At 48.4% G+C, this 25,800-nt stretch overlaps 1 protein-coding gene across 16 annotated transcripts in view; it reads right to left on the bottom strand.

Moving 5' to 3' along the window:
• The window catches only part of RALGPS1 (Ral GEF with PH domain and SH3 binding motif 1), a 313,342-nt gene that overhangs the window by 158,843 nt on the left and 128,699 nt on the right, over positions 1–25,800 (bottom strand). For all 16 annotated transcript variants that reach the window (XM_086684052.1, XM_086684056.1, XM_086684055.1 and 13 more), the window contains 3 exons: positions 17,166–17,249; positions 7,082–7,171; positions 4,407–4,499 (listed from right to left, as the gene is read on the bottom strand). In XM_086684052.1, coding sequence (XP_086540178.1) covers positions 4,407–4,499; positions 7,082–7,171; positions 17,166–17,249 — 267 coding nt within the window. The remainder of the gene's footprint in view (positions 1–4,406; positions 4,500–7,081; positions 7,172–17,165; positions 17,250–25,800) is intronic.

Raw genomic sequence — 25,800 nt, 5'->3', positions numbered from 1 at the left:
CAAAAGCGGTCAGGGAGGAGCCAGCCGTCAGAAATGGAAGAAGAGGCCTCAGCCGGTGGAAGGAGATTTTTCAAGAAGGGGGTGACGAAATAGCCGATGTTGTGGCAATGTAAGGAAGGTGAGGGTGAAAATGTCAGCACGGTTCATGACTGGGACCTTCTGGGAAGCAATGCAGGCATGGCTCTGAGGAAGGGCAGAGGAACGAGTGATTGGAGGCGCAAACCTTGGTTTCCTCTGCCCTCCATCTCCTCACCCCCTCACCCATCTTGCCAAGGCTCAGGGAAGCATAAAACAGGCAGCCTATGCTTATGGCCATCTTCTTAACAACATCAGGGTGGGGGTGGGGGGTCCCTGGGGCACCACATCAGACAGAGGCAGAAGAGAAGCCTCCAAAGCCCGAAATATGTGAATGCCACACATGTGCCTCCTCAGGACATCTGCAAAGTGGCTGTTCTCCAAACTGCAGAGCTTGATGACCCTGTGCCTCCCCCCACAGGTGTCTGGAGTGAGAGCCCCACTCCCAGGAGGTTCCCTTCCCAGGTCCCCATCCTGCAGACCAGGCCGCCTGGCCCACTGGCGATCATTTCCCCCCGTTGCTGGAGCTGAGTCAAACCGCCTGGATCGATTCAGTAGGAAAGAGCAAATCACGACAGGAACGTGCAGAGAGTCAGCAGAGCGTGTGTGTGCGAGTGTGTGTGTGAGTGTGTGTGTGTGTGTGTGTGTGTGTGTGTGATGTGTAGCACATGACTATAATTACCGTAGAGAGTGACTCACCCAAACTCCAGGAACTCCATACCCCCAGGTCACTCGTCAATAAGTCGGTCTCCTCCCGGGACCACTCTGACCAGAGAAAAGGTTTCACCATCGTCCCTACTGCTCAGGCCCCAAACCTAGAAATCATTTTCATTCCTTTCCTTTCCTCCTCTCCGACATCCCATCCCACGAACCTGCCAGGTCTGCCTTCAGAGCACCTCCCCCATCGGTCTCCTCCTCCCCTGTCTGCTGCTGCCTCCCCACCCCGACCAACATCACCTCACTCCTGGATGCTGCCTGCACCTCCTGAGCAGGCCCCATTTCCCATCGTGGCCCCTGCACGTCCACCCAGTTTGTTTCCACAAAGTAGCAACGGTAATTTAAAAAATAAAAAAACGAAAAGCAGCTGTAAACCAGACCGTGTCCGGCTCCTGTTTAAAACCCTTCCCCGCACTTCCCCGGGCTCCAAGCCCTTCCCGATGGGCCCCTCCACACCATCTTGCTTCTGTCTCCTCCCGGCCCACAGTGCCCCTACCACGCTGACTCTGAGCTTCCTGATGGCACCACATTTCTTCCCACTGAGGGTCTTTGCACTGGCTGTGCCCTCATGCCGGCCCGGCCACCTCCTCGTGTCACTCGGGTGGTGACGTAGCGCACTCTTCCTTCTCAGAGAGGCCTGCCCTGAAGCCCCGTGTTCCCACCGCCCCCGTCACCCTCTCTCCCACCCTCCTGCCTTGCTCTCCTGTGACACTCTCACACCAGCTGACAGTACTTCACACACCCAACAAACATTCATCCGTCTCTTCTAATACCAGCGAGACGGGGCTTGTGTTCACCCTCCTCAACGATGTGTCTGTCTCCTCTGAACAACACAAGAGCCCGCGAAGGCAGAGCCCTTGCCCAGAGCCTCAGGGTCCGGCATGGAGAAAGCATTCGATAAATGTTTGATTTGCAGAATGAGTAAGAGCCACAGGGTAGTGTGTACTCGGGAAATCAGAATTGACCATTGCTTAGGTCGCATGGCCTTGAGGCGGCCAGTATTCCAAAGAGGCCCCAGTGCTGGGATGAATCAGACCCTGTCTGTGTTTTCCAGGCCAACAGAAGGGGACTCCCTCCCCATTTGTGCAGCAGCAGCATTTATTAACGCCTGCTGTGTGGGAGCCTGTGCTCAGTGTCAGTCTCTGATCCATCCCAATTCCCTCAGCTACCGGCACCCCGCAGCCAGCCACGGACGGGTCAACAGGCTGCCCTGCCCTACAGCTAACAACCACCTGGCCCTCACTGGAGGCCATCCATGGTGCAACCAAGGGGCACACCCATAAGTCCCTTCCGTCCAGGGTTCTCATTTATCCAGGGTTTCATGCCACCCCAGGGATGGCACTCAGGGAGCTGGTCACACCCTGTCCCTGAGGGCCCGTGTGCCAGCCTCACCTCCCAAGAAACACGTGTGCCAATTTCTCCGTGCCCTGTGCCCAGCCTGATTCCGACATCACGTTCCATCACTGACAAGCCACCCAGCTCACTGGCCAAGAACGCGGACTATGCGGCCCAGCAAGGCGTCATACCAGCTCTGGTCCTCGCCAGTTCTGCGATCTTGGTCAGGCCACCACACCTCTTGGAACCTCAGTTTCTTTCTCTGAAAAAATGAAGGCTATAAAAGCACTGACCTTCTTGTGCTGCTGTGGCAGTGGCTCCTGTGCTCCTGCCCTGCTCGGTGGGCCCATGGGTCTCCCCAGCACCACGTTAACGGAAAAGTGGGGAGAGGGGAAACAACTCCTTTTTGGCAATATTTCTGCAGCTAATCTCATTACCAGAATTAACAGCAAGTGGAGGATAAGACTCAGCACATTGAACAAATGCAGGACACACAACACGGGGACACTCAGCTGGGCCCCGGAGACCCAAGGAAAATCCGACCTTGTCGTGTGAAAGAAGGCGGCTGAAAGGCAGAGGCAGACTGTAGATAAAACCACAGAGCAGATGTGCTATGTGCTTGTGACGGCAGGTGTGGAAACAGAATCAGGAAGAAATGCAGCCACCGATTCCACTGCGCTGCGGTGATGTGGACGAAGGGGAAAGAGGATGAATGTGGCCCCCTGCATTTCCCAAACACTCCGTGCCAACCACTGGGCTGGGACCAACAGGGCAGATGGGCGAGAGGTGGCCTGCGAGGCTCCCCTACTGGCCTCACCAACTACACAGCTCATGGGGGTCACTGGGATCACAGTTGCACAGCCAGTAAGGTCTGTGCACCCCGAGCTCCGTAACTCATCTCTCCGAGTCCGCACATAGCTCCCAGCAGCCCGACAACCAACAACAGCATCTAAATAATGGAAAATTCATTTGAAAAAAGAATCTCTAGGCAACTTTCGAAAAAAGCCTCATGGCTCAGATGGACTCGGGGACTCACAGGGCTGGCAACAACGGGAGAAACCAACGGCTTCCAAGCTTGCTCTCAATCTCCCAAGCCATTGCTCAACTGAAATTCACCCAGAAGCCCAGTACGTACAACTGATGTGAACAGAGCGGCGCTGGCAGAAACAGTGCCAAGGTGTCTGCTTGGCACCCTCCTCCTCTCCCCCAGCCCCTGGTGGCCCCCAAGGCAGCTCCACGGAACCCCTGGGACTCCACGAAGCACTGACGTCAAACCACTAATCTAGGCCAACCTCTGAGTAGATACAGGGAACTGAGTCCCACAGAAGTCATGCTCTGAGCGGTGTCTCAACACAAACCCGGTTTCTGACTCCAGGCTGAGACTGCTCGCTCCGCTTTGCTAGGGCTAGGTCTATGGAAAATTGCAATTTAAAAAAACAGGACTCATTTCTGATCACCTACAACATAATCCTTAAGTGTTTTAAAGGCCCCAGAATTAGCCAAGTATGAAACAGAGCCCAGCCCCACAGACTGGCAGAAAGAAGTTCGGAAATGAGTTGCAGAAACACAGCTGACAAGTCCATATAGTTTCCTTCAGTTCCGCGGGACATAAACAGGTCTTGAAAGGCTTGGGCTGTGTGGCTGTGGGAGACCCTGGACCAGGCGGGCCAGGAGGTGAATACTAATGAGCTATGGAAATAGCAATTACTTCCCCCATGTCAGGCACTGTGCCAAGCTAAGGAGGATAAAGAGGTCTGAGATATTTTTAAAGTATTTTTACAGCAGAAAAACTTTCCTACAGACTCAATTATATAACTATCAGACTCCACCTCTGAGCTGAAATTATCCATGGCCTTCAGGAAAAAAAAAAAAAAATCACTTCTCCCTACATGAGGGCCTCAGGTTTCTCCAGAGAATCTCTTAGCTGTACAGCCAGCAGCCCAGGGCAGCGTGAACCATCAGCCCAGAGACCTCCCCAAGAGCAGTTCGGAGCCTGTCACAAGAATGCCAGCCAAGTGGAGGGCAGAAGTCATGTCGCCAACCCAGCCAGCACACATGAAGTCATAGGGTCCAGGAAGGTCCACTCGAGGGCGCTTCCGGCCCCAGCCATGTTGGCGTCCTCACAACTTCCTTCTCCCGAAATGGGGCTGAAGTCCCTGAAGGACAGAAGATGCCTCTCTCGTGGGCAAAGGGCAGGCAGAGAAAGCCTTTGGAGGCTCAAGGAATGAAGAGCTTCAACCCAGTGAAATGAGAGCCAAAAATCAAAGGAATTAACTTACAGCCCAGGTTTTTGTCAGCCTGAAGATGGGTGCACTTTGTAATGCTGATACCACAGACATGAGAGAATGAAGGTTGTTGAGTTCTAGAAGTTTCTGAAAAAAGATATGGAATAGATTATTTTGCTGCTATAAACAACAGAACAAAAACATGCTCAAGTGTTACCAAATGTTGTCATATTTATGAAATTCAATTATACTTAAAAATATCTCATGTCGAAAATATAGTTCTAGGGAGTTCATAGAAACCATATGCTTTTTTTTCCTTCAAACTGTCAAAAGGTGAGTCTGCATCTAAAACACAAAATTTTACAAGCTGACTAGTCTGGTTGCTGGACAGAAACATGGCTCGGGAGAAGGCTTGATAATGTCATTTACGTCCTTTTTTTAGACGAACTGGAACTGTCCCAGCAGGCTTTTGTATACCGAGGCCTCGGCTGTGCCAACAATACCCACGTGGGTCCTCTGCAACTACCTTACACCAGGCAGGAGAGGGGCTGAGGAAAGGTGTTACCGATCTGCACGGTCCCGCTCAGCTAGGGAGACGGAGCTCTGGCTTCTCAGTCACTTGACTGTGCTCCTTTGAACCAACCCCAAGTTAGGGAGAACATTTGGATTCAATTCAGTCTCACACAAGTTCCTTACCATGGAAGACAAGAGAAGGGGACACAGCCGGGAGTAAGTACACAGAGATGTAACTGCTCCGTTCTCGGTTTGGTGCGGAGGGAAACCTAACAGGACTGGGGCTCCGCGTCTCATCCTCGGGAGCCGGGGCAGCCTGGGCTAGTGAGCGGGTTTGAGGAAACCAAGAGATCTGGTTCCAATCCCAGCTCCCACCACTTGTGTGTCCTGCAGCGAGTCACCTGAGCCTCATACTTAACAAGGAAGGTAACCATGGCACCCACCCTACCCAGGATGGTGCATGCAACATGCCAGACCAGTGCCCGGCACCGGGGTGAGAGCTCTAGGAAGGCTGGGGAACCCGCCTGTGTGTTCCCAGAGCAGTGTGCACACCTCCTTAGCACACTGGACCATGTGGACCCTTGCTTCTACCTGTCTCTGCCATCGTATCCCTAGTACGTCGTACAGCACACAGTAGGGCCTATGGAATGAACAAGTAAACGACAAGCCCTTATGCCTAGTCCTCACGGCCCTGTCCCTACTGAGATTTCTCCCTTACCACACAAGTTAATACTTCATTTCATACATCTTGTAACAATCTCTAATTGTTCCCTGTGTGTATTAATAGGTTCTCTGAGAGAAGTGAATTTCATCCTACATATCTGAATTGCCATGCCTGTCACACAGTTTCTTTTAGAGCTGAAGGCCCTCTGGGAGATCACCTAATCCACCCCTTTCATTTTGCAGATGGGATGGCAAGGTCCAGAGGAAGGGGAGCCTACACAAGAACACAGCCAGGGCACAAGGCCAGGATGACGAGCCACCGCTGGAAGATGGCAGAGGTCAAGGAGGGATAGTCTGGGCGCCGTCAGCTCGTTTCTTGAAAGCACCAAGTGGGCTGGAACTTCATCCGCTTTCTCCCGTGGCCCAGCATAAGCTCACTGCCAGCAGCAAGCATCGCAAAGCCCAGCACGGTTCCAAATTCTTCAGAACACACAGGGCGTGCTAATGTCTGCTGCCCCGGGCATACTTATAGATCGATGCCCTTGCCCTTCCCACGAGGGGTGGGAGAGCCGCTCCCCTGAAAGCAGAGACACGCCCCAGGTCACTGGCTGCAGGGCCCCAGGCATGGACGCCCACCTCCCTACACCCCTCCTCCCCGCTCTGGAAGTGGCCTTCTAACAAAGTGAACCTCAAACGTGACCATTTGAGGAAGGTGGCTGCTGAGGTGCCTGGCTCGTGAAGGGCAATCAGTAAAGGCCAGCTGGCCCGGGGACTGGGTAGGGACGCAACACGCACACACACACCCCGCAGCGAACCAGACAGCACAGCAGTGCGCCGCCCAGACGTGGGTAAGCCCGGCGGTCAGCAGCTGCGTACGGCGAGGAGCTGGCAGGGCCGTGGAAGTGATGACAGTGGTCTGGGGAAGCCCATGCTGTCATTGCCTGGGCTGGCAGGTGTCAGGGAAGAGGAGGGGAAAGGCGGGGTGCAGACGTAAGCCCGGTGCTCAACAACCTGCAAGGACAGAACCTATTCGGGCAGGGGCAGAGGTGGGGGTGAGAGCCAGCAGGGTCACGGGGCCCAGGCCTTAAACTCAGGATGCGGTGGGATGAGCTCTGCTGACTGGGGACAAAACTGTGCAGGGTGTGATGGTATCACATAACCCGTCACCCCCCCCCCCAAGGGCTAAATCTGAAACAGAGGATGGAGGGACCCCAGAGGGAGCCCCCAGGGCCCCGCAGAATGGCCAGCTAAAGAGAATAGCTGGCTGCCATGGTAACGGGTAGCAGGCCACAGTGCGATGCGTGCACGGGGGCAGGGAGGCTGAGTGGGCACCTAGGCCCATCTTACAGCCTGGAGAGGTCAGGTCACAGCCTTCTGTTTGAACCCTGCCCAGCAGGCCCAGAGCAAAGCGGCTCCCAAAGTACTGAGGAAACACACTCTGAAACAAAAAGGAAGGAAGGAAGGAAGGAAGGAAGGAAGGAAGGAAGGAAGGAAGGGAGGGAGGGAGGGAGGGAGGGAGGGAGGGAGGGAGGAAAAAAAATAAAACATCTTACCTTGGCTATTTTCACAAAATGGCTCAGGATTTCTGCCCTTATTTTTAAAGTCTGTGCTGTTAGAATTTCTCGTACAACCCAAAAACTGACCTGTAAAGTCAAATACAGCGGTTAAATGCCGGACCACCCACGTTGCCCTCGCCCACCACAAACGGGGATTTCCCAGAGGTCGGGAAACTGGAAGAGCACAGCCTTCCAGCCTGGGGGTGCATGTGGTTGAGGGTCCCTTTACGTACAACATCTAGCCTACAAATGGCTCCCTCCTTCAGCACCTCCTCTCCAACATGCAGAGTGGTGCTAAGAGAGACAAGTACTTTCCTCATCGTCCAGGGGAGTTACTGGGCCTCCATGACATAGTAATCTCTCTGAAGCCGCTGCAGGGAATTCTGAGATGCACCAGACAGATTTCTGCTCAGAAGGACCCCAGTTGTGGGAAGACCACGGATGGATGGTTGGATGGATGGAAGGACCAGTGGCCAGACTAAGGGATATGTACATGGGCAGTACCACCCATGAGATCTATATCCCCAGGCAGACCCAAGACGAGAAGGATTCACCAGTATTTGCACAACTGTAAGAAATTTAATTTTCTAGGAGAGGGTTCGCCCAGTAAGCTAAATGATACAAAAGCATCTTTCAAAGTTCCATAGAGCAATGCAGGTGAAGAGACAGGTTTTTCTGAAGACTACACATGCCAGAAGGACACAGTGGCACTTTGGGCTCAGAACACTGTTCATGCCTGACCTCTCACAGAAATCAATATCCCCAAGCCCCTTGAATCTTTCTGGGAACAAGCAAATTCTCTACCAGGGTATCGTTGACTCACGTGACACCTCAGGGCAACACAAAAGGGGCTTCGTGCCAAGAACCTCTAGGAAGTGTCCCACTACTGTAACAACAGTGCTGTGTGACACATAGACACCCAAGGGTGGATTGACAGCATGACCAAGAGAAAGAGAGAGAGAGAGGGCTGAGCAGGGTACCGGGTTGGTTATGTGGAGTTGAAAGGAATGCAAGGCATGTAAAACCTCTAAATTTTACAAAGAAAAACGGGGATATTCCAGACTTAACAAGGCACATTTACTGCTGCAACCAAATTTACTCTCTTCCCTGAAATAGTCACTTTTCAATGTGAAAACAAGAGAAGAGTAACCAAGAATAAAAAATTTGCTTTTTATGTTAAGCAGGAATATTATAGAAAAGTTTTTTTCTGTGTAATTATCTGTGGTTGCCTCCAGGACATGCCCGGTTTTCCATAGAATCATTTTTTCCAAGGAATTGCCTAAAATTAAGTTCAGACTCCAAAGTTTTACTAGCCAGTTATGGAAGAAAGACTTTCTGAACACCAAGTGACATGCCCATAAACCTTATATTTTAATACACGCACATTTTTATGCCACATAACCTCAAGTGTGATAGTTTATATGTATAATTTAATAGATTCCTGCATGCCCCAAAATCACACGTATTTAAGGCATAATTATGGAACATGGCAGAGTTGACTCTGATCTGCAGCACGCGGTAAGCAGAAGCAACTCTGAGTCAATTCAATTCAACAGATTTTCATGAAGCCTGTACTGTGTGCAGACTTGACACTGTGAGTCCAGACCCTATCAGCCCTTGCCTGGTATGGAAGGGACCAAAGGAAGAGGCAGGACCCTCCCCAAATCACCTGGCGATCATGGACACGGAAGAAGTTCAACCTAAGTGGACTAGAACATGGGGGAGGTAATGATAGGGGAAGGCTTGCTGGAAGAGGCAGGGCTTGAAAGATGGGTAGACTTCAAACAGGTAGAGACGGGATTAAGGTATGGCTGTATACACCATGACCAGGGAGAGCTGAGCGGACCGACTGGTCTGGTGTTGTGGGTGCTCTGTGGGGTCAAGGTAGATGAGGGAAATTAACGCTGGAAAGGGCATCGAAGGCCAGAATGTGGGGGTCTGGAGCAACAAGATGACAAGAAGGACCTTAGGTGCTATTCTACATGGGGAGACTTCCATAGGTTTCCAAGCCAAGAAGGAAGAGTCTTCTGTAGGGGCGGGGACACCCATCAGGAACCTGATGCAATGGTCTAAGTGACAGGCAGGAGGCTTGCGCTAGGCCCATGTTGAAGGAGACGGGAGAGAAGGGGCAGGTAGGAAAGACATTACAAAAGTAGAATCAAGAAAGTTTCAAACATTTTTTATTCTCTTCTCTACCTACAAAATTGAAGAGAAGTTTAAGGCAGAAAACAAAGGACACAGAGATAGGCACAAAAGGCAGAAATCATTCGCAACCTCATTCTCATACACAGACCATGATGACGGACATCGTGGTTTGTGTCCTTCTTCTCTCTTTTCCATACGTCTGTCTTTTTCAGTTAAATTGGTATATATTATTCCACCTGAATAATATTCCACCTTAGGGAAATATCATCATTAAGTCACCTCCTATTGTTGGGTAGGCTACTTCTAATTATTTTGTTGTACTGAACAATGCTGTGGTAAGCATATTTACACATAAATCTTTATACATTTTTAATTATGGTCTTAGGGTAAATTCTAGTAAGGTGGAGTGAATAAAAGTATGTGTACCTTTTTTCAAAAGCACATATAAAAACTTGGCCTCCAAAAGGTCTATTTGTTTATCCATCAACAAGTTTGAGCTGATCCACAGCCCCCTGCACAAAGAGGTTATTGCAATTTTTTTTTTTTTTTACTAACCGAACACGCAAAATAATATCTCATTGTTTCTATTTTGCATTTCTTCCATTACTATTCAATTAACATATCTTTTGTACTTTTTTTTTTTCAGTTTTTTGTTACAAATATTTATGGGCCATTTGTACTATCTGCCCTGTGAATTACCTGCTCGGATCCTTACCCATCTTTCTATTGGGACAGCTGTCCTCTTACTACTGATTTAGTAAAGTTCTTTGTGTATTAAGGAAAATACATTAACCCCTTGTGGGTCATGTATTGTACCAAGAATGTAAAGAAACTGGTACTATTTTACACTGTTTTGGGCAGTATAAATTTATAGGACCATTTTGAAGAGCAACTTAAATATAACTTGAAAGATGTTAAACTTCTATTCTCCCTAGAATTTTTGTTTTATGAAAACACAGAAATTTAGAGGAACTAATGTAAAAGGATTCACCAAAGTACTGTTCATAAAGTAAAAGAACAGAAAAGAAATGGCCATTAATAGGAAACTTTTACATAAATAATAGTATCACCTCAGACTCTGGAAAGAAGTCACTATAGAAGGAAGTGAGCTATTGGAATTATTCTCCACAGGAAATTTGCCTATTCTTCCCCATTTATTTATGCAATCACTTATTTATATCAGAAAGGACTCATGGATACCTACTTAACACTTGGGATTATAACCCAATACTATGTTATTTATTTTCTTGCTCAAATTATTCCAGCTTTGGTCATTGAAAGCTCTTTCAGTTGGCTCCTATGTTCCTTTGACCTACCCAGCATTGTTTTAGTTGGTTGGCTGGTTGGTTGGTTTGAGCACTTCCTTATTTTCTGGAACTACATGATGCTATAGGCTCATCGAGATGTTATTGCCCCAGGATTAAACCAGCCATTTCTCCAAGGAGCCCTGGTTCCTTTTGTTAGAGAATGGTATGAGAAAACAAGATCTGGGTGCTGGGTGTACTTGTTGCTACTGGGCATCAATGTTTCTAGGTTCTCTCAGCTGGGAGAGCAAGCGAATACATGCATACGTGTGTGTGTGTGTGTGTGCGCGTGCATGTATACTAACATGTACATATACACATCTATAAATATTTCTATATGCAACCATCTGTATCTATATTAAAATAAGTGAGTTTATACTGATGTCTCCTCCTTGCTCATCTGTAACTTTCCACTCCCAACAGTGAAAAACCTGGGTCCTACCATCTGCCATCCATTTCCTTAATTGTTCAATTCCAGTATTCATGTAAAAGAGCTTCAGAATTGTTACCCAATGCACTTGGGAAGCAGCTATATTAACTAGAGTATAGAGCTTATATACAGTTCCTTTCGTCTTCAGTGTTACAGGCTCCCCTCATTTCCAAAGTTACTTAATTCAGCACCTTTCACCTCACCCTCCTCAGTGATGTTGTTTCATACATTTATAATATGGTTAGATTTTATGTTACGTATTCCATTCTAGATTTCATTAATTTCCACAATCAATTTTTCAAATTTGCAATACACTAAAGTTTACTCTTGGTGATGGAAAGTTCTAGGAGTTTCCACAAATGCATAGTGTCGTGTGTCCAAATGACACTATGTATCATACAGCATCACACAGAATAGTTTCACCACCCTAAAAAATCCTCTGTGCTTCACCTACTCAATGCTCTCTCCGTCTCAAACCTCTGGCAACCCACTGATCAATCTGCTTATCATCCTTAGTTTTACCTTTTTGAAAAACGTTTTTCCATTTCCCAGAATGTTTTTAAAAAGCTGGGAGCGGGGAGGTGGAAGTAATCATTCATATGTCAGACTGGTTTCTTTCACTTAGTAATATGCATTTAAGATTCATCCATGTCTTTATATGGCTTGAGGGCTGATTCCTTTATTTATTTATTTTTTTGGTGAATACTCTTCCATTGTATGGATTCACCAGTTGGTCTATCCATTCACCTATTGAAGGATATCTTAGTTCTTTTCAGTTATTGACAATGATTAATAAAGCTGCTATAAAGATATTTGTGTGTATGTGTATATAGAAGATTTCAAAGAAGCTGGATAATTATCTAGGAGTGTAATTGCTGGACTGTACCGTTTTGCATTTCCACCAGCAATGAATGAGAGTTTGTACTGCTCCGGATACTTGCCAACAACTCGTATTGTCACTGTTTTATTCTAGCTCTTCTAAAAGGTGCATAGTGTTGGGGCGCCTGGGTGGCGCAGTCGGTTAAGCGTCCGACTTCAGCCAGGTCACGATCTCGCGGTCCGTGAGTTCGAGCCCCGCGTCAGGCTCTGGGCTGATGGCTCAGAGCCTGGAGCCTGTTTCCGATTCTGTGTCTCCCTCTCTCTCTGCCCCTCCCCCGTTCATGCTCTGTCTCTCTCTGTCCCAAAAATAAATAAACGTTGAAAAAAAAAATTAAAAAAAAATAAAAAATAAAAAAAAAAAATAAAAGGTGCATAGTGTTCTTGCATTGCCCCAGTGACAAATGACGTTGAGCATCTTTTTATATGTTTGTTTGCTATCTGTACTTCTTTGGTGAGGTGTCCAGATCTTCTGCCCATTTCTTAATTGGGTTGTTTTCTTAATGTTGAGTTTTAAGAGTATATTTTGGATACAATTCTTTTACCAGATATGTGTTTTGTGAGTATTTCCCCAGGCTGTGCTTTGTTTTTTAATTATCTTACCAGTGTCTTTTGCAGAGCAGAAATTTCTAATTTTAATGAATCCCAACTTAATCAGTTTTTTCTTTCATGGATTGTACTTTTGATGTTACATTTAATAACTCATCACCAAAGGTCATATAGATTTTCTTCTATGTTTTCTCCTAAAAGTTTTATAGTTTTGTCTTTCACATTTAGGTTTTATGCTCCATTTTGAGTTTTTTTGTTTTTTTTTTTTTTTTTTTTTGAGAGAGAGAGAGAGTGTGTGAGCAGGGAAGAGGGGCAGAGGTGGGGAGAGGGAGGGAGAGAGGGGTGAGAGAGAGAGAGAGAGAGAGAGAGAGAGAGAGAGAGAGAGAATATGAATTTTCAGCAGGCTCCATGCTCAGCGTGAAGCTTGACATGGGACTCAATTTCACAACTGTGAGATCATGACCTGAGCTGAAATCAAGAATCAGACCCTCAACTGACTGAGCCACCCAGGCACCCTATTTTGAGTTAATTTTTATGAAAGATCTATACAGTCTGTGTCTAGGTCCGTTATTTTACATACATTAAAAAAATGTTCCAATTGTTCCATTACCATTTTGTTGAAGAGATTACCCTTCCTCCATTGAGGGCTCATGCATCTGTCAAAGATCAGACGACTATATGTCTGTTCTGTTCCATTACTAGGTGTCTTTTCTTTTGTCAGGACCATGCTGTCTTGATTACTGTAGCTTTACAGTTAGTCCTGAAATCAGGTAGAGCGAGGCCTCCAACTTTGCTCTTTTTCAGCATTGCACTGGTTATTCCGTCTTTAATCTTCCCATATATATTTTAGAATCAGTTTTTTCGACCTACAAAATAGCTTGATAGGATTTTGATTGGGATTTGCTTCACTCTATAGATCAAGTTGGGAGTCTTCCAGACCATGAAGATGGAATATTTATCTGTTTCAATATACTGTGATTTCTTTCATCAGCGTTTTGCAGCTTTCCACATACAGAACGTTTATGTACTTTGTTAGATTTATACCTAAGCATTGTGTGTGTGTGTGTGTGTGTGTGTGTGTGTGTGTGTGTGTGTGTATTGTAAGTGGCGTGGGGGTTTTCTATTTCAAATTCTAATTCTTTACTGCTTATATATAGGACAGCTTTTGTATATTGATCTTGTGTTCTGCAGCCTTGCTATATTCACTTACTAGTTACAGTAAATTTTTTTACAGATTTCTTTGAGAATTTCTATATACACAATCATGTCATATGTGAGTAAAGTCAGTTTCATTTCTTCCTTTTCAATCTGTATATCGTCATATCTTTTTTTTTCTTATTGCACTATTCAGGACTTCCAATACGACTGAATGGAAGTATTGAAAGAGCACATCTTAGCCGATCTTAGGGGGAAATCATCCAATGTTTTACCATTAAGTATGATGTTGGCTGCAGGGTTTTTGTAAGTGTCCTTTATCAAGTTGAGGAAGTTCCCCTCTATTCCTAATTGGCTGACATCTTAGTTTCTTGAGGAACTATCACTTCTCCATTCTCAGCTCATGTGGCCTAGGCCTCCTGCCCCTAGCTCCATGGGCAGGCTTATTTCTAAGACCTGGCCAACCAGAGCCTCATGTCTTCCTGGTCAGAGTGACTGATCAGGATGAACAGGATGGGACACAAGCCAAAGCAGCTAAACATCAGATGACAGAGCTACTGAAAAGGAGGCAAGATTTTTCTGCTGGGGGTTGCCCTCACAACAGGATGTGAGCCAGAATCTGTTGGCAGCCATCTTGCAGCCACAGAGGAGGAAGCTGCCAGAGAAGGGACCCAGCTTCCTGGAACCAGGAACCTTTGGCCCTGCCCAATAAGGATCCTGAGACCCAGAGAGAGGAAGTGACTTGCCCGAGGCCTGAAACAGGTTAGCAGTAGAATCTAGACCAGAGCCAAGTTCTCCCAATTCCCTCCTCATCTTTCCCTAATTCTTCAGCATCTTCAGGACACAATTCCAGCTCTGCTGCCAGCAACCAGTCCCAGGCCTCACTGTCCTTCAGTTCAGAGCTCCCACTACTCTACACCCTTTTTACAGCTAATGCTAATTGTTTACTATGTGTCAAGTACTGGGCCAAACCCTTTACATCCACAATTCTCATTTAATCTTCAAAACCACTTGAAATGATTCTTCCCACTTTATAAATAAGGAAGGTGAAAGGTCAAAAGACAATCCAAGATGGGAAAGCTAGTAGGTTGTAGGGCTAGGAGGTTGTAGGGGTTTGATTCTCTGTGACCACAGCTTCTTAGGCTGTTGCTCACAGACCCCTAAAGTGTTCATGCACACATTTTGAGGGGGCAAGCACTGAACTCACTAAAATTAAATGCAAATTTATACATCTCTGCATTTATCTGGAAACGGGTTCACATATGCATATATATTTTTCAAATTCTCAAAAGAACACATGATTCAAAAAAGGTGGAGCACTTCTGTGGTCTGTGGTGAACTCCTTGGGGCTGAGATAGGAGCCTGGCCCAGAGCAGACAGCTCAGTGAACTCAGCTGGGTGCTGCCATCCCTCCATGAGCTCTAGGAACAAATTCCAAGGGACTCAGGTCCCACAGAGAAAGTAGGCAAGCCCACAGGGTCTGGCCACTGGGTTTCTGGTTTGGCCACAAGAAGCCCCATATCTGCGGGCAGCCTCCTTCCAATCAGCTGATCTTCCTGTTCTCTCTTACTTTCCCCGAAAACATTTGGACGCTTACTACATGCCAGACACCGTGCTAAGAGCTCTTCGTGTGCCATTTCACTTAATCTCCACAGCAACTGTGCAAGGTGAGTCATACTGTTATTCTCATTTACAGACAAGGAAACTGAGGCTCACAAAGGCAACTGACCTGCTTTCCTTTATCTGGAGTCTGATGGGGAGCCTTGTTCTCACATATAAAAGTCTGCCAGGAAGGGATGCCAATCGGTTCATCTCAGAGAAAGCAGCCCCAGTGGCTGACCGGGCCTGGCTGTTGGCCAGTTTTGAAGCCAAATGGCTGTGTCCAGCAGCTGCTCGCTCTGAGTAGCTGACAGGCTGGCAGCAAGACCATTTCTCAGAGCGTCCTGTTTGGGAAAATGCGACTTTGCTTCTGGCTCGCTTCACCCGCTTGGTCTGATCTGGACACGATGCAACTGTTCGCAGAACGAGCCGCACCACCCTCTGCCAGGCTGACCTGGCCTCCGCGTGCAAAGCAGATTACATCAGAGCCCCCAGCGGCCCTCCTCCGGGAGCACTGTGGCTGGCCAGAGGTGGGACTGAGCTGGCTTCCAGTCAAATAGTTTTGTGAAGGAAACTATGAATCCTCTGACAGTGTGTGCACATCTGTTTTATTTTTTAAAGCCTAAGCTCAGTTGAAAAGGAAAAGATTTTGAAAAGAAAGAGCAAAAAAACAAAAGCCTTCAGAACTTCTCTGTTCAAAACACAGTGCATACAGCCCCACTGCAGATGCCTAGGTCCTTCTTAGTTCCTAGTATAACAACAATAATGCAAACTTCAGTCTTGATCTCCAGACGAAAAGCTGGTGCCTCTCGGAGGCTCTCCCCGTCCTCCGGTGGTAGCCGAGGCTGGGGAAGCCTGGGGAGGGCTGGGCAGCAGTGATGCACAGGGCCCAGCATTTCTGAGTGGGAAGGCCCAGAGGAAACCCAGGCCCATCACCCCGAGGTCCAGTCACGCACACTATGCAATTTCTAAACCACTGTCCTCATTTGAAACCAGAAAAACAAGAAGGAAGAAAAACTGTCAACAGCACCATTTGGGGGTTTGGTCCATCCAAGGGAGGTCTTAGAGGGTGCTTTCTACCAGAGATCTCATTCTGGTAGATCTGGCTGAGAAGCCAGAAGCCCACTGCCCTCAGCTGGTCCAAGCCTTCATCATCGTTCCCTTAAGTGGGGGTGCAGATCTTCATACTGGCGCAAAGGTGCTGGTTGGACCAAGTCAGTTTGCAGTAGTATGTATGGGGCCGGTGACCAGGGCATCGGGCACTCAAAGTTCCGAGCACCTCATTCATCCACTCCACATGTATGTACTGAGGGTCTAACATATGCCTGACATTAGGCCAGGTGGCGGGAGGTGCACTGGTGAACAAGATGGATATGGCTCCTGCCTTCACGGAGCCCACAGACTGGCAAGGAAGACGGAGGCGAAGGAGCTGCACAAAGCGAGGACAGATGAGCAGAGGACCAGATGGAAAAAGAAGCACAGGGGGCAGTGAGAGAATGTCTGACAGCAAGACCTCGCACGGGCGAGGGGTTCACAGAGAGCTCCCCAAAGAAGTGACACTCAGGCTAAGATCAGACTGGGGGCTAAACAGAGAGGAAGAATTCTGAACTGAGAGGACAGCACATCTGGGGCCTGATGGGGCAGAGAGGGTGCATCAGGGAAGAGAAGGAGGCCAGGATGGCTGAAGCCTGCGGAGCAGGGAAAGGGACAAGAGAGGAGACTGGAGGGGTGGACAGAAACCAGACCCACCGTGCAGGACCCTGCAGGGAAATTAAGGTGCTTGAGCCTTAGCTTAGCTGGAACTGGCAGCCAGTGAAGCAATTTAAACCCAGGAAAAGATGTATTTGGTTCCACCTGCTGTGAAGAAGGACCGTGCAGGCAAAAGGATTGATGGGCGGGATGGTTCGGGAAGAGGGGTTTGGACCGGGGGCCAGGTGCCTGGGATTGAACCCTGGCAGGGCTCCCAGCCCAAGGGGACAACAGATCGCTATCCGGCCACGCACAGGCAAGGGGTACTGCTTACCTGGTTAAACCTCCGGGTAAAGGCCACAACGTTGGGGGCGAGACTATGTTTCTCCTTCTTACTCCATCCACAGCTGGCTAGTTCCTAGGAAGCACAGAGTCAATTTCAACAGCAATTCTAACACACAAGGGACATCTAACTGGAATATGGACACAAAGGTGGGGAAGGGCCAAAGCCCTGGCCATCCATATCTTCACCAGGGTGGGTCAGTCTTCTCCCCGTCCTCTGGAGAGGAGGGCTGGGTCTGTAGATGGAGGTGCACCCCGGGACCCCCAGGAGTGAGGATGGAAAGTAGGACACTTTGCCCCATAACCCTGGCCACATTTCCCAGGACTTCTGTGCCAAAATATTCTTAACCACAAACTGCCTCCTCTGCCAGTTCCCCTGGGACCAGAAGTCCCTTCTGAAGGTAAACTGTCTGCGAGAGGGCATAATGTGTTAGCTAGAAAGACCCATCCTCCCAGGTGAACTTAAAAATTTTAAAGTGAAATATGGATAAACGATTTCAGAGTTCATTGGCCACGTGATACCCTCCACTCCTGGCATGAGGGAACCTCCTTGCCCCCGCCCACTGTAATCAGAGAAGATTCTGGGACCACCTCACACCCCTTCCTGAAGTCAGCCCCTCCCCTATCTCGTACAACCAACAGGGGGATAGAAGGAGAGGTTGCCTTTAACATCTTCTTCAAGGGCCTCGTCTCTTTTCCAACAGGTTTAATGTTATAATTTGAATAATCAAATTATCTAAATTTTACCCATCTGTGAGGCTGGTTCCTACCCAAGGGAGTTAACAGGAACACTGTAACAGGATGACTTGGGTGCATAAGAAGACCAGAGAAAACCCATTATCCAAGGGCCAGCGTTCTCAGCTTGTGGCTTGGGAGCGCTGGCGAAGAACAGAATAAAGGAGGCAGACGAAAGTTCTCTATCCCTAAGTTACAAGACCTTCTTTAAATTCGTATCAGGCCTTGCTATTATTAACAACATTTTTTTTTGCCACACATCTGGAACTTTAATAAGATCTTTAGGGAGAGCCAGCTGCCTGGCAGCGGGAATAGGGGTCTACTAGGAGGTCAGGGAGGGCAGTGGGAATGGCCAGAGACAAAACCTGTTGGCCGCGCAGCTCTGTCTGAAGTGCTGTGCCCTTCAAATGCGTCTCGGGACCCAACTCTATGCCACAGGTGCTGTGTGAATCCTGGCTGGAGGCAATGGACAGCTCGGGATATAAGATCAATGGCCTGGACTTGAAAGCACTCAGGCACCAAGCCGGGGCTATGCACTCTGCTCCTCTCCCGGCTGTCTCACCTCTGTAAATGCGCCATTCTCCTCCTGGTCACCCACATGGGAAAACACAACCATCTTTGACCTTGCCAGTCCTTTACACCCTCACAATGCAGACCCCAAAGAATAGTAATGATAAGGACATTAACGAACGTTAACGAACCCATTTATCAAGAGTCCCCCGCACGTCAGGGGCTGGCCAAGGCACTTCACCTGTTACCTCATGTAATTCACACCACATCCATTTAGCAAAGAGGAAGGGGCTCAGGATCCATCCTCTTGAATGAATACCTTGACTCATTTCTTTTCACGAGCAGACATGAACCTCTTTGAGATGGAGCATTCACCTCTGTTTACCATGATTCTCCTTGTTCCAAAAATATGTATTCAACCTGCCTCAGTTACATTGACTTCTCCTCCCCTTTAGAACAGATACTTTAATTATTTTGCAAATGTATATCATTGCCCTTTCAAAGTTCAATTGTGAGAACAAGAACCTCCCTCCTCTGTGGATCCCAGAACCAGTCCTGGAAAGCAAATGGATTATAATCAGATATAAAAGAGGTGTTTCAAGGACTGGGGCATGGTTGTTGCCCAATTTCTCGTTAATAGTCACCCCTTTGTTTTTTCCTGAATTCTTTAATAAACAGCAAAAGCTTTACACATATACATGTGTATGTATGCACGCACAAGTATGTGTTTATGTGCACACATTAAATTAAGAGTCTGTAATCCTATTTAGAATTAGACAGACCCAGTCATACCCTGGCCTCCACACACCAGCTGCATGATCTCAGAAGACAACCTTCTCAGAAGCTCAGTTTTCACATATTAAAATGGGTATCATATTGTATTTATCTGTGAAGCTCATTAAATAACGACTAAGTGAGATCCAGACATGCAGGGCACGGAGCACATAACAAGTAGCTGGCGAACGTTATCTGCCTTCCCCTTCCCAGGGTCACATTGCTGTCAGACTCAGCGCAAGCTCCAAACACCCTCCACTTCCTCCCACACCGTGCTCCTGTTGCAATCTCAAATTATTAATGAAATCTATCACGATTTCTCTCTCGCTTTGCTGATGTCATGCAGGCAGGAACCAAAGCAAGTACTTAATACATCTGCCCTAAATTTATTTGATTGGAACATTTCTAAGACCCTGGTTCAAAAACTATACTTCTCAGGGTTTTGACAATTCCCTAAAGAACCTTTCACGTGGAGAGACGCATAACATTTAAAATGAAAACCTCAACAGAGTGAAACATTGTGTTTGAGGGGTTCCTTGATGAAATGGAAGGAGCGAAGGACTTAAGAACCAAAAGACCTTGCCCTGAATCCCGCCCGGCCACTTACTTCCGAGGCGACCTCAGGCAAGTTAACCTCTGTCGGCACTGTTTTCATCGCTGATGAAACAGGGACACCGAAATTAACTCCACAGAATTGTGGCAGAGACTGAAAGAAGTAACGCCTGGCAAAGGAGGTTACATGCAGGGCACAGGTCTGGCTCACAGCGGATGCCAAGCCTCATCTGTTGAATGAATGGAGTATGAGTGTTCCTCGGGGTTGAAATCTCCCAAATTCAGGGCAGAAAGATTTATCAGGACGTCAAAAGAAATAAGACCGTTCTATCTGCACTAAAACAAGTCCTGGGCCCAACCTCCTTGGCACTGTTTCTTCTGTGTTTGGCCTTATAGGATTACAAGAGATTCCATCTGTGTGAAGTGGGTTTGGAAAATGTGAAGTAATAGAACAAAACTCTTCCAGTCACTAATGCCTAAAAAAGGTCTATGCTATGGAACTGATCTGAGTGTAATTAAGTTAAAATTGACCAGAGGAGACAGGGCTGGTTCTAGAAGGAGACAAGGGGTTGGGCTGAGGCTGGTGGCCTTGCATCCTGGGTGAGCCACCCAGCTGTCCCTGGGCCACCACACAGCCCCCTCCCAAGGGCACTGGGGCCCTGATCGCACTCTGTCTGTCCTTGGCTCTGAGTTCCCTGCTGAGGTCAACTGGATGTGAAAGGAGAGTATGAGCCTGTCCAGTCCTTCGCCAGCTTCCTCCGGGGCCTCTCTTCTGTCATGTGGATGCTCCCCGGCTTCATCAGGGAGAAAACAGGAGCTGTGAGAAGAAACCTTTCTGCCACCAAATGTGCAAATTCACTTGCGTCCTCTCCCTTCCTTGGCTTCAATGGAAGAGCAAACCTATCCTCTCGGGGACCCGCTCTCCTCCTGGGCACTGGACCCCGTCCCCTCCCCTGCTCAGCCTTGCCCTCCAGCCCTCTCTTCCCTGCACGCTCACCTCCTTCCTCTCCGCGAACAACAATAAGGAGAGTCCTGCTGAAAGACATCTTTTCCAGGCTGCCAGTACCGCTTCCCTCCCCACCTCCTTCCCAGCCCCCTGCTCCACTGACCCTGCTCTGTCCCTTACTGGTGACAGCTTCCCAGCAGGGCAGCAGCCCCACCTGTTCCCGCTGCCTGTACCAGCCCTTCAGCACCATGCTCTCTGCTCTCTGTTCTCCGGCTGTCTTCTCACAACCCCTAGCCTCAGTCTTCTTTTCTGGCTGCTTTTTTCTTTTCTGGTACTTCCCCCCCACCCCATATCCACCTAAATCTGTCCATGGTCTTCTTCTATATTAATACTTCTCCGTCCACAGTCCTCCCTGCAAGACCACATCCACCTCCGTGGCTTGCCCCGCACATCTGTGCCCAGCCCGGTTTCTCTCCTGAGCTCCAGACCAGGATATGCAGCCACCTCTGGCCACACCTTCCCCAATGTCCTACAGGGACCTCAACGTCAGCGTCAGTGGGCCTGGAACCAAAAAGGAGTCTGACCAGCTGCCTTAAATGAAAAACCTAACAGCATGAGATTCATTTAGACACCCATTCTGACAGTCAAAGGAGAATGTTTATTACAAAGAAACCGGGGAAACATTACTAACCAATCTAGAAACAACTTTTACCTCACGCAATCATTCCTACGTGACATCAAGAGTCACCACTGCTTGCAGCTCTCCCTGTGAAGCTACCTGGGGCCACACTGCCAGCAAAGCCACCAGCTGCCAGCCTTGCGCGTAGGGGTCCGGGAGTCAGACGCCTGAGGTGGCCTGAGAAAGGCCCGACCCTGACCGTGTCTGGGGCCAGTGAGGTAAGGCTCTAGAACCTGGGGAGTGGGACAAGTCCTCCCCGGAGACCCTTGCAGGATCTAGGCCACAGGAAGTCGGTGCCAACACATGGGCCTTCCACACACGTGCTTGATCCGGACTGCAATCTTTTCCAAATCACGCTCCTAAAACATGTCCACGTGGAACACGCATCGCGTGAAGGAAAGGTCACTAAGTCTGACTCCATGGGCTACCACCAGGCTGCCACTGGCCACAGGCACCGCATTACCGGTTTTGCTCAGGGGCGACCCTTCTCCGTCCTCCCCCCTCCTCCCATTCTACAGTCTAGAACGATCTTCAGAAGAACCTGTGGGACAATCACACTTAGTCAAACTAGTTCTAAAAACACCCCAGGGAGTAGACGACCCACTGAGGCAGTCGGGGGAGACAGTGCCAGTTTGGGGGCTGGGAGTGGGGTCTGACTAAGGGGTAAGGCATTTTAGGGCCTAGACTCTGGTGACATGGTTAAGAACAGGCAAATGACGGAGTGGCTGCTGTGTCCTTCGAGGACCTTCAGACCTTGTCACCCTCGCGGAAGTCACAGTAGCAAAGGTGCATGGCATCCTCTTGTCCTGGTGTGGAAGTAGGGGTCCTGGGGCTGGAGGTAGGAATGAGAGATGCTCCATGGGGGCCTCCCACTTGGAACCCAGGAGCGGGGCTGGCACTGGTCTCAGGAGTGAACGGGGAGGGCACGAAGGTTGAGAAAAGAGAGACCCTGGAGTACAGCAGTTAAGGACTCAGATGGACTGGGGCTGACTCACAACCAGCTGGCTGTGTGATCCTGGCCAAGCCATTGCCACCCCCAGGGCCCGACCCTGCTCATCTGAAAACTGGCAGGGACAGCACCTCCCTCACGCAGTAGTTATAAGAAGTAACATATAACTCGCTGGCTCAGTCAGAAGAGCATGTGACTCTTGATCTTGGGGTTGTGAGTTCGAGCCCCACATTGGGTGTAGAGATTACTAAATAAATAAATCGTTAAAAAAGAAGTAAATAAGGTGATATTTGTCAATTGCTTAGAATAATGTCTGATACATTATAAGTACTTTCAATGGGTGTCTTAAATGAGGGAAAAGGCAGCACAGGGCCGGTGGGAGCAGGGGCAGATGATCCAGATCAGGAGAGACCCTGGAGTCTGATGGGGATAAGGTGCCCAGAAGAGCAGTCCCTGGGCAGCAGGACTCCAACTATGCCTGGGACAAGGAACAAGGCCCAGCCAGTAAGCTTTACTGACTACCGACTTTGTGCCAGGAACCGTGCTAACACCTGGCACGTGCTGAGGGTCTCGTCTCACCCTCACAGGACCCTCAGAGTGGGCACGGTTGCCATCACCTTCCATTTCTAAGTGAAAAATGACACAACGAGCAGGTGACTGAATGTGCCCCGGCCACACATGCAGGCGATGAAGAGGGTGAGGCTGTCCTCACCAAAGCCAGGACACAGCTGCGGGACTCCAGCAGGCTCCCAGCCGAGAGAAGGGGTGAATGATATGAAGGAACAGACCAAGGCAGGGGCTGGGCTGAGGACAGCAGCATAGCCAATGTGGTTGGAGCAGAGCAGTGGGAGGAGAGGTGGTAAGAAAGGAAGCAGATGGGAGGCCAGGTCATAGCCCGGCCTGGAGGGCAAGTAAGGACTGGATTTTATTTTATTGAGTGGGATGGGAAGGCAAGGGAGCGACTGAAGAGGTAGGCTTCCAAAAGCCTCCCGCATGTGTTAGGTAGGTTTTATTGCCCTGATAACACGAGCAAGAGAGTGGCAGAGTGGATGTAAACCCATCAAGTGATCTTCAGCTGGACTGCAGTCTAGTTTGTACTATAATCGCATACATGGGGTGTAATGTTCTCACAGGAGGGCAGTTCACTTTAGTAATGTGAAATAAACACCCGCCAGGGGCTGTAGAGAAAGGAGAAAGGGAGAAAGGGAGGAGGCAGGGCCCAGGGAGAAATGAACATGAGGGCCTCCAGAAGGCCTCGGAACCCTGGCCAGACAAACCACAAGAGGGGGACAGAATCACTGGGGACAAATGGGTGCCTTCCTCGGCGTCAGGGTATGTGTCTGGGGGACAGAGGTCAAGGAAGGAGTACAGTCATTCATCTTTCTCAACTTTCAGTCATACTAATTTCTACAGAATAACAACTCACAGCCACCACCTCTTCATCAAATCCTCAAACTACCGTGCTTAGGACACATGTAGATTGAGGGTCATGAAGACGATGCAAATTTCCCAAACACTCCCTTTCCAGCCCTAGTCCTGTGCAGCTCTGCACAATTAGAAGCAGCTGTCAACGCGGCACAGCGGCCAAGTGCAGCCCTGTGAATGGTCTCCCGTCCATGTGACAGAGAAAGGGCCCCAGTGGACAGAACGGCCAGCAGCCCCCAGCGGCTCAGCTCGCTGGATTCCCAAGCCGAATATGAGGCCCACGGGGCCACCCATTCCTTTTCCACTCTAACGCTGGGGACTGTGCTCAATTCCCTTTCTCCATATTCTTGGGAAATGCTTTTTCCAAGTAATAGCATTCAGATGTTCGCTTTTAGAAAACACTACACTTTGGGTTTTTTTGACTAAGGACCTAGTAAATGTTCATGACAGAAAACCTGAACAACACAGAAAGCCTGTAAAATAAAATATAAGCCATGTATTAGCTTAAAACCCAGAGAAACCCACGTTTGGTTAATAATAATGGCAAGAGTAACAATAGCTAACGTTTTACTGAGCACTTACTAAGTGCTCATCATTTCACAACTGTTTATCCCATTGCTCAGTGTATTCTCACAACAACCCTAGGAGATAAGTACTGTCACTGCCCCATTCTGCAGATGAGGAAAGGGAAGCTTCGTTGGAAATGTCAAGCAGTTGGCTCAAATCCTCACATGGGGTCAGCGTGAGAGCCGACACTCACACCCGGGTCTGCCAGTCTCAGAGGCCTGGACCCTTAGGCACAGAGCACCTCCATCTCCAGGGCAGTAGCCGCTCCCCACCCACGGGCACAGGGGCACACACACGTGCACACATGCTCGCTCACTCCCTCAAAAACCGAGCTTATGCCGTACCCACGGTTCCACACCTGTTCTTGTCCATGCTACATACACCACCTCACATCACCCCAGCCCTCCTTTCACAGAGCTCCTGTGACCGCACCACACGCCCTAGAGATGATCTATCCTCCTGGTCCCCTCCAGGTTTCCCTCCGAGTTCTAGGAGGAAATTTTAGCTTACCCTTTCTCTCTGCTTTGGTTTTCCACAATATCTCATCTGCTGCTATTTCCACAGTGGTTTAAATTCAGTAATCACAGTTTTTGACACAATCAAATCCTTTTTTATTTTAAATGTTTTATTTATTTTTGAGACAGGAGGGAGGGGCAGAGAGAGACGGGGACAGAGAATCTCAAGCAGGCTCCACGCTGGCAGCAAAGAACCCAACAGGGGGCTTGAACCCACGAACCACGAGATCATGACCTGGGCCGAAGGTGGACACTTAACCAACTGAGCTATTCAGGCACTCCACAATCGAATCCTTCTTAATCTTGACCTTCACATGCTGCAGAGGCACCCTGAACACTGCTGGAAACACAAAGTGAAATTTCTGGAAGTACCTGCTTCATGCGAAGACGCAGGCTCGGACCCGGTCTTCACACTGCCTTCCATTTTTTGGCCAACGAAAACTTCTCTGTGTCTGGTGAGCATGCTAAACACCACGTCGGAAACTGGAAAAGTTAACTCAGAGGTTCCAGGGCCACATAATTTTACCAGTGAGCCCTCACAGACTTTTAAAGAACACCTAATTCTTATGCTAAATAATTTATTCCAGAGCACAAAAAGTAACGGAAAAAAGCCCCAAACCCTGACACCTAACAAATACAGAACAAGGAGGAGAAGCATGACCCTGTACGACCTAGCAGATTTGTCTTAGAAACACAAGAATAAGCTAATGTTTCGAAGACTGTTAACATAACAGCACATCAATAGATCAGAGAAGAAAAATGTGATATGATCCTCTCAGACGCTGAAAAGTAATTAGCAAAATGCAACACTGATTTGCGATTTTAAAAAGAAAAAAATAAACCTCTTGGAAGCTTAGTAACATGTATCTCAAACCAACTGCCATCATCATACAAGGCAGAGAAGAAAGACTGCCAGAATTTGAATTAGGATGAGAAAAAACAGGTGGTGCGTCGAAGTTCCTTGTCTGAACCACA

This window comes from Puma concolor, chromosome D4 (genome assembly GCF_028749965.1).
Source record: "Puma concolor isolate L17-30 chromosome D4, mPumCon1.1.hap2, whole genome shotgun sequence".
Taxonomy (NCBI): Eukaryota; Metazoa; Chordata; class Mammalia; order Carnivora; family Felidae; genus Puma; species Puma concolor.
Note: the sequence above shows the minus strand (reverse complement) of the source record. Positions and strands in the feature narration are given on the sequence as shown.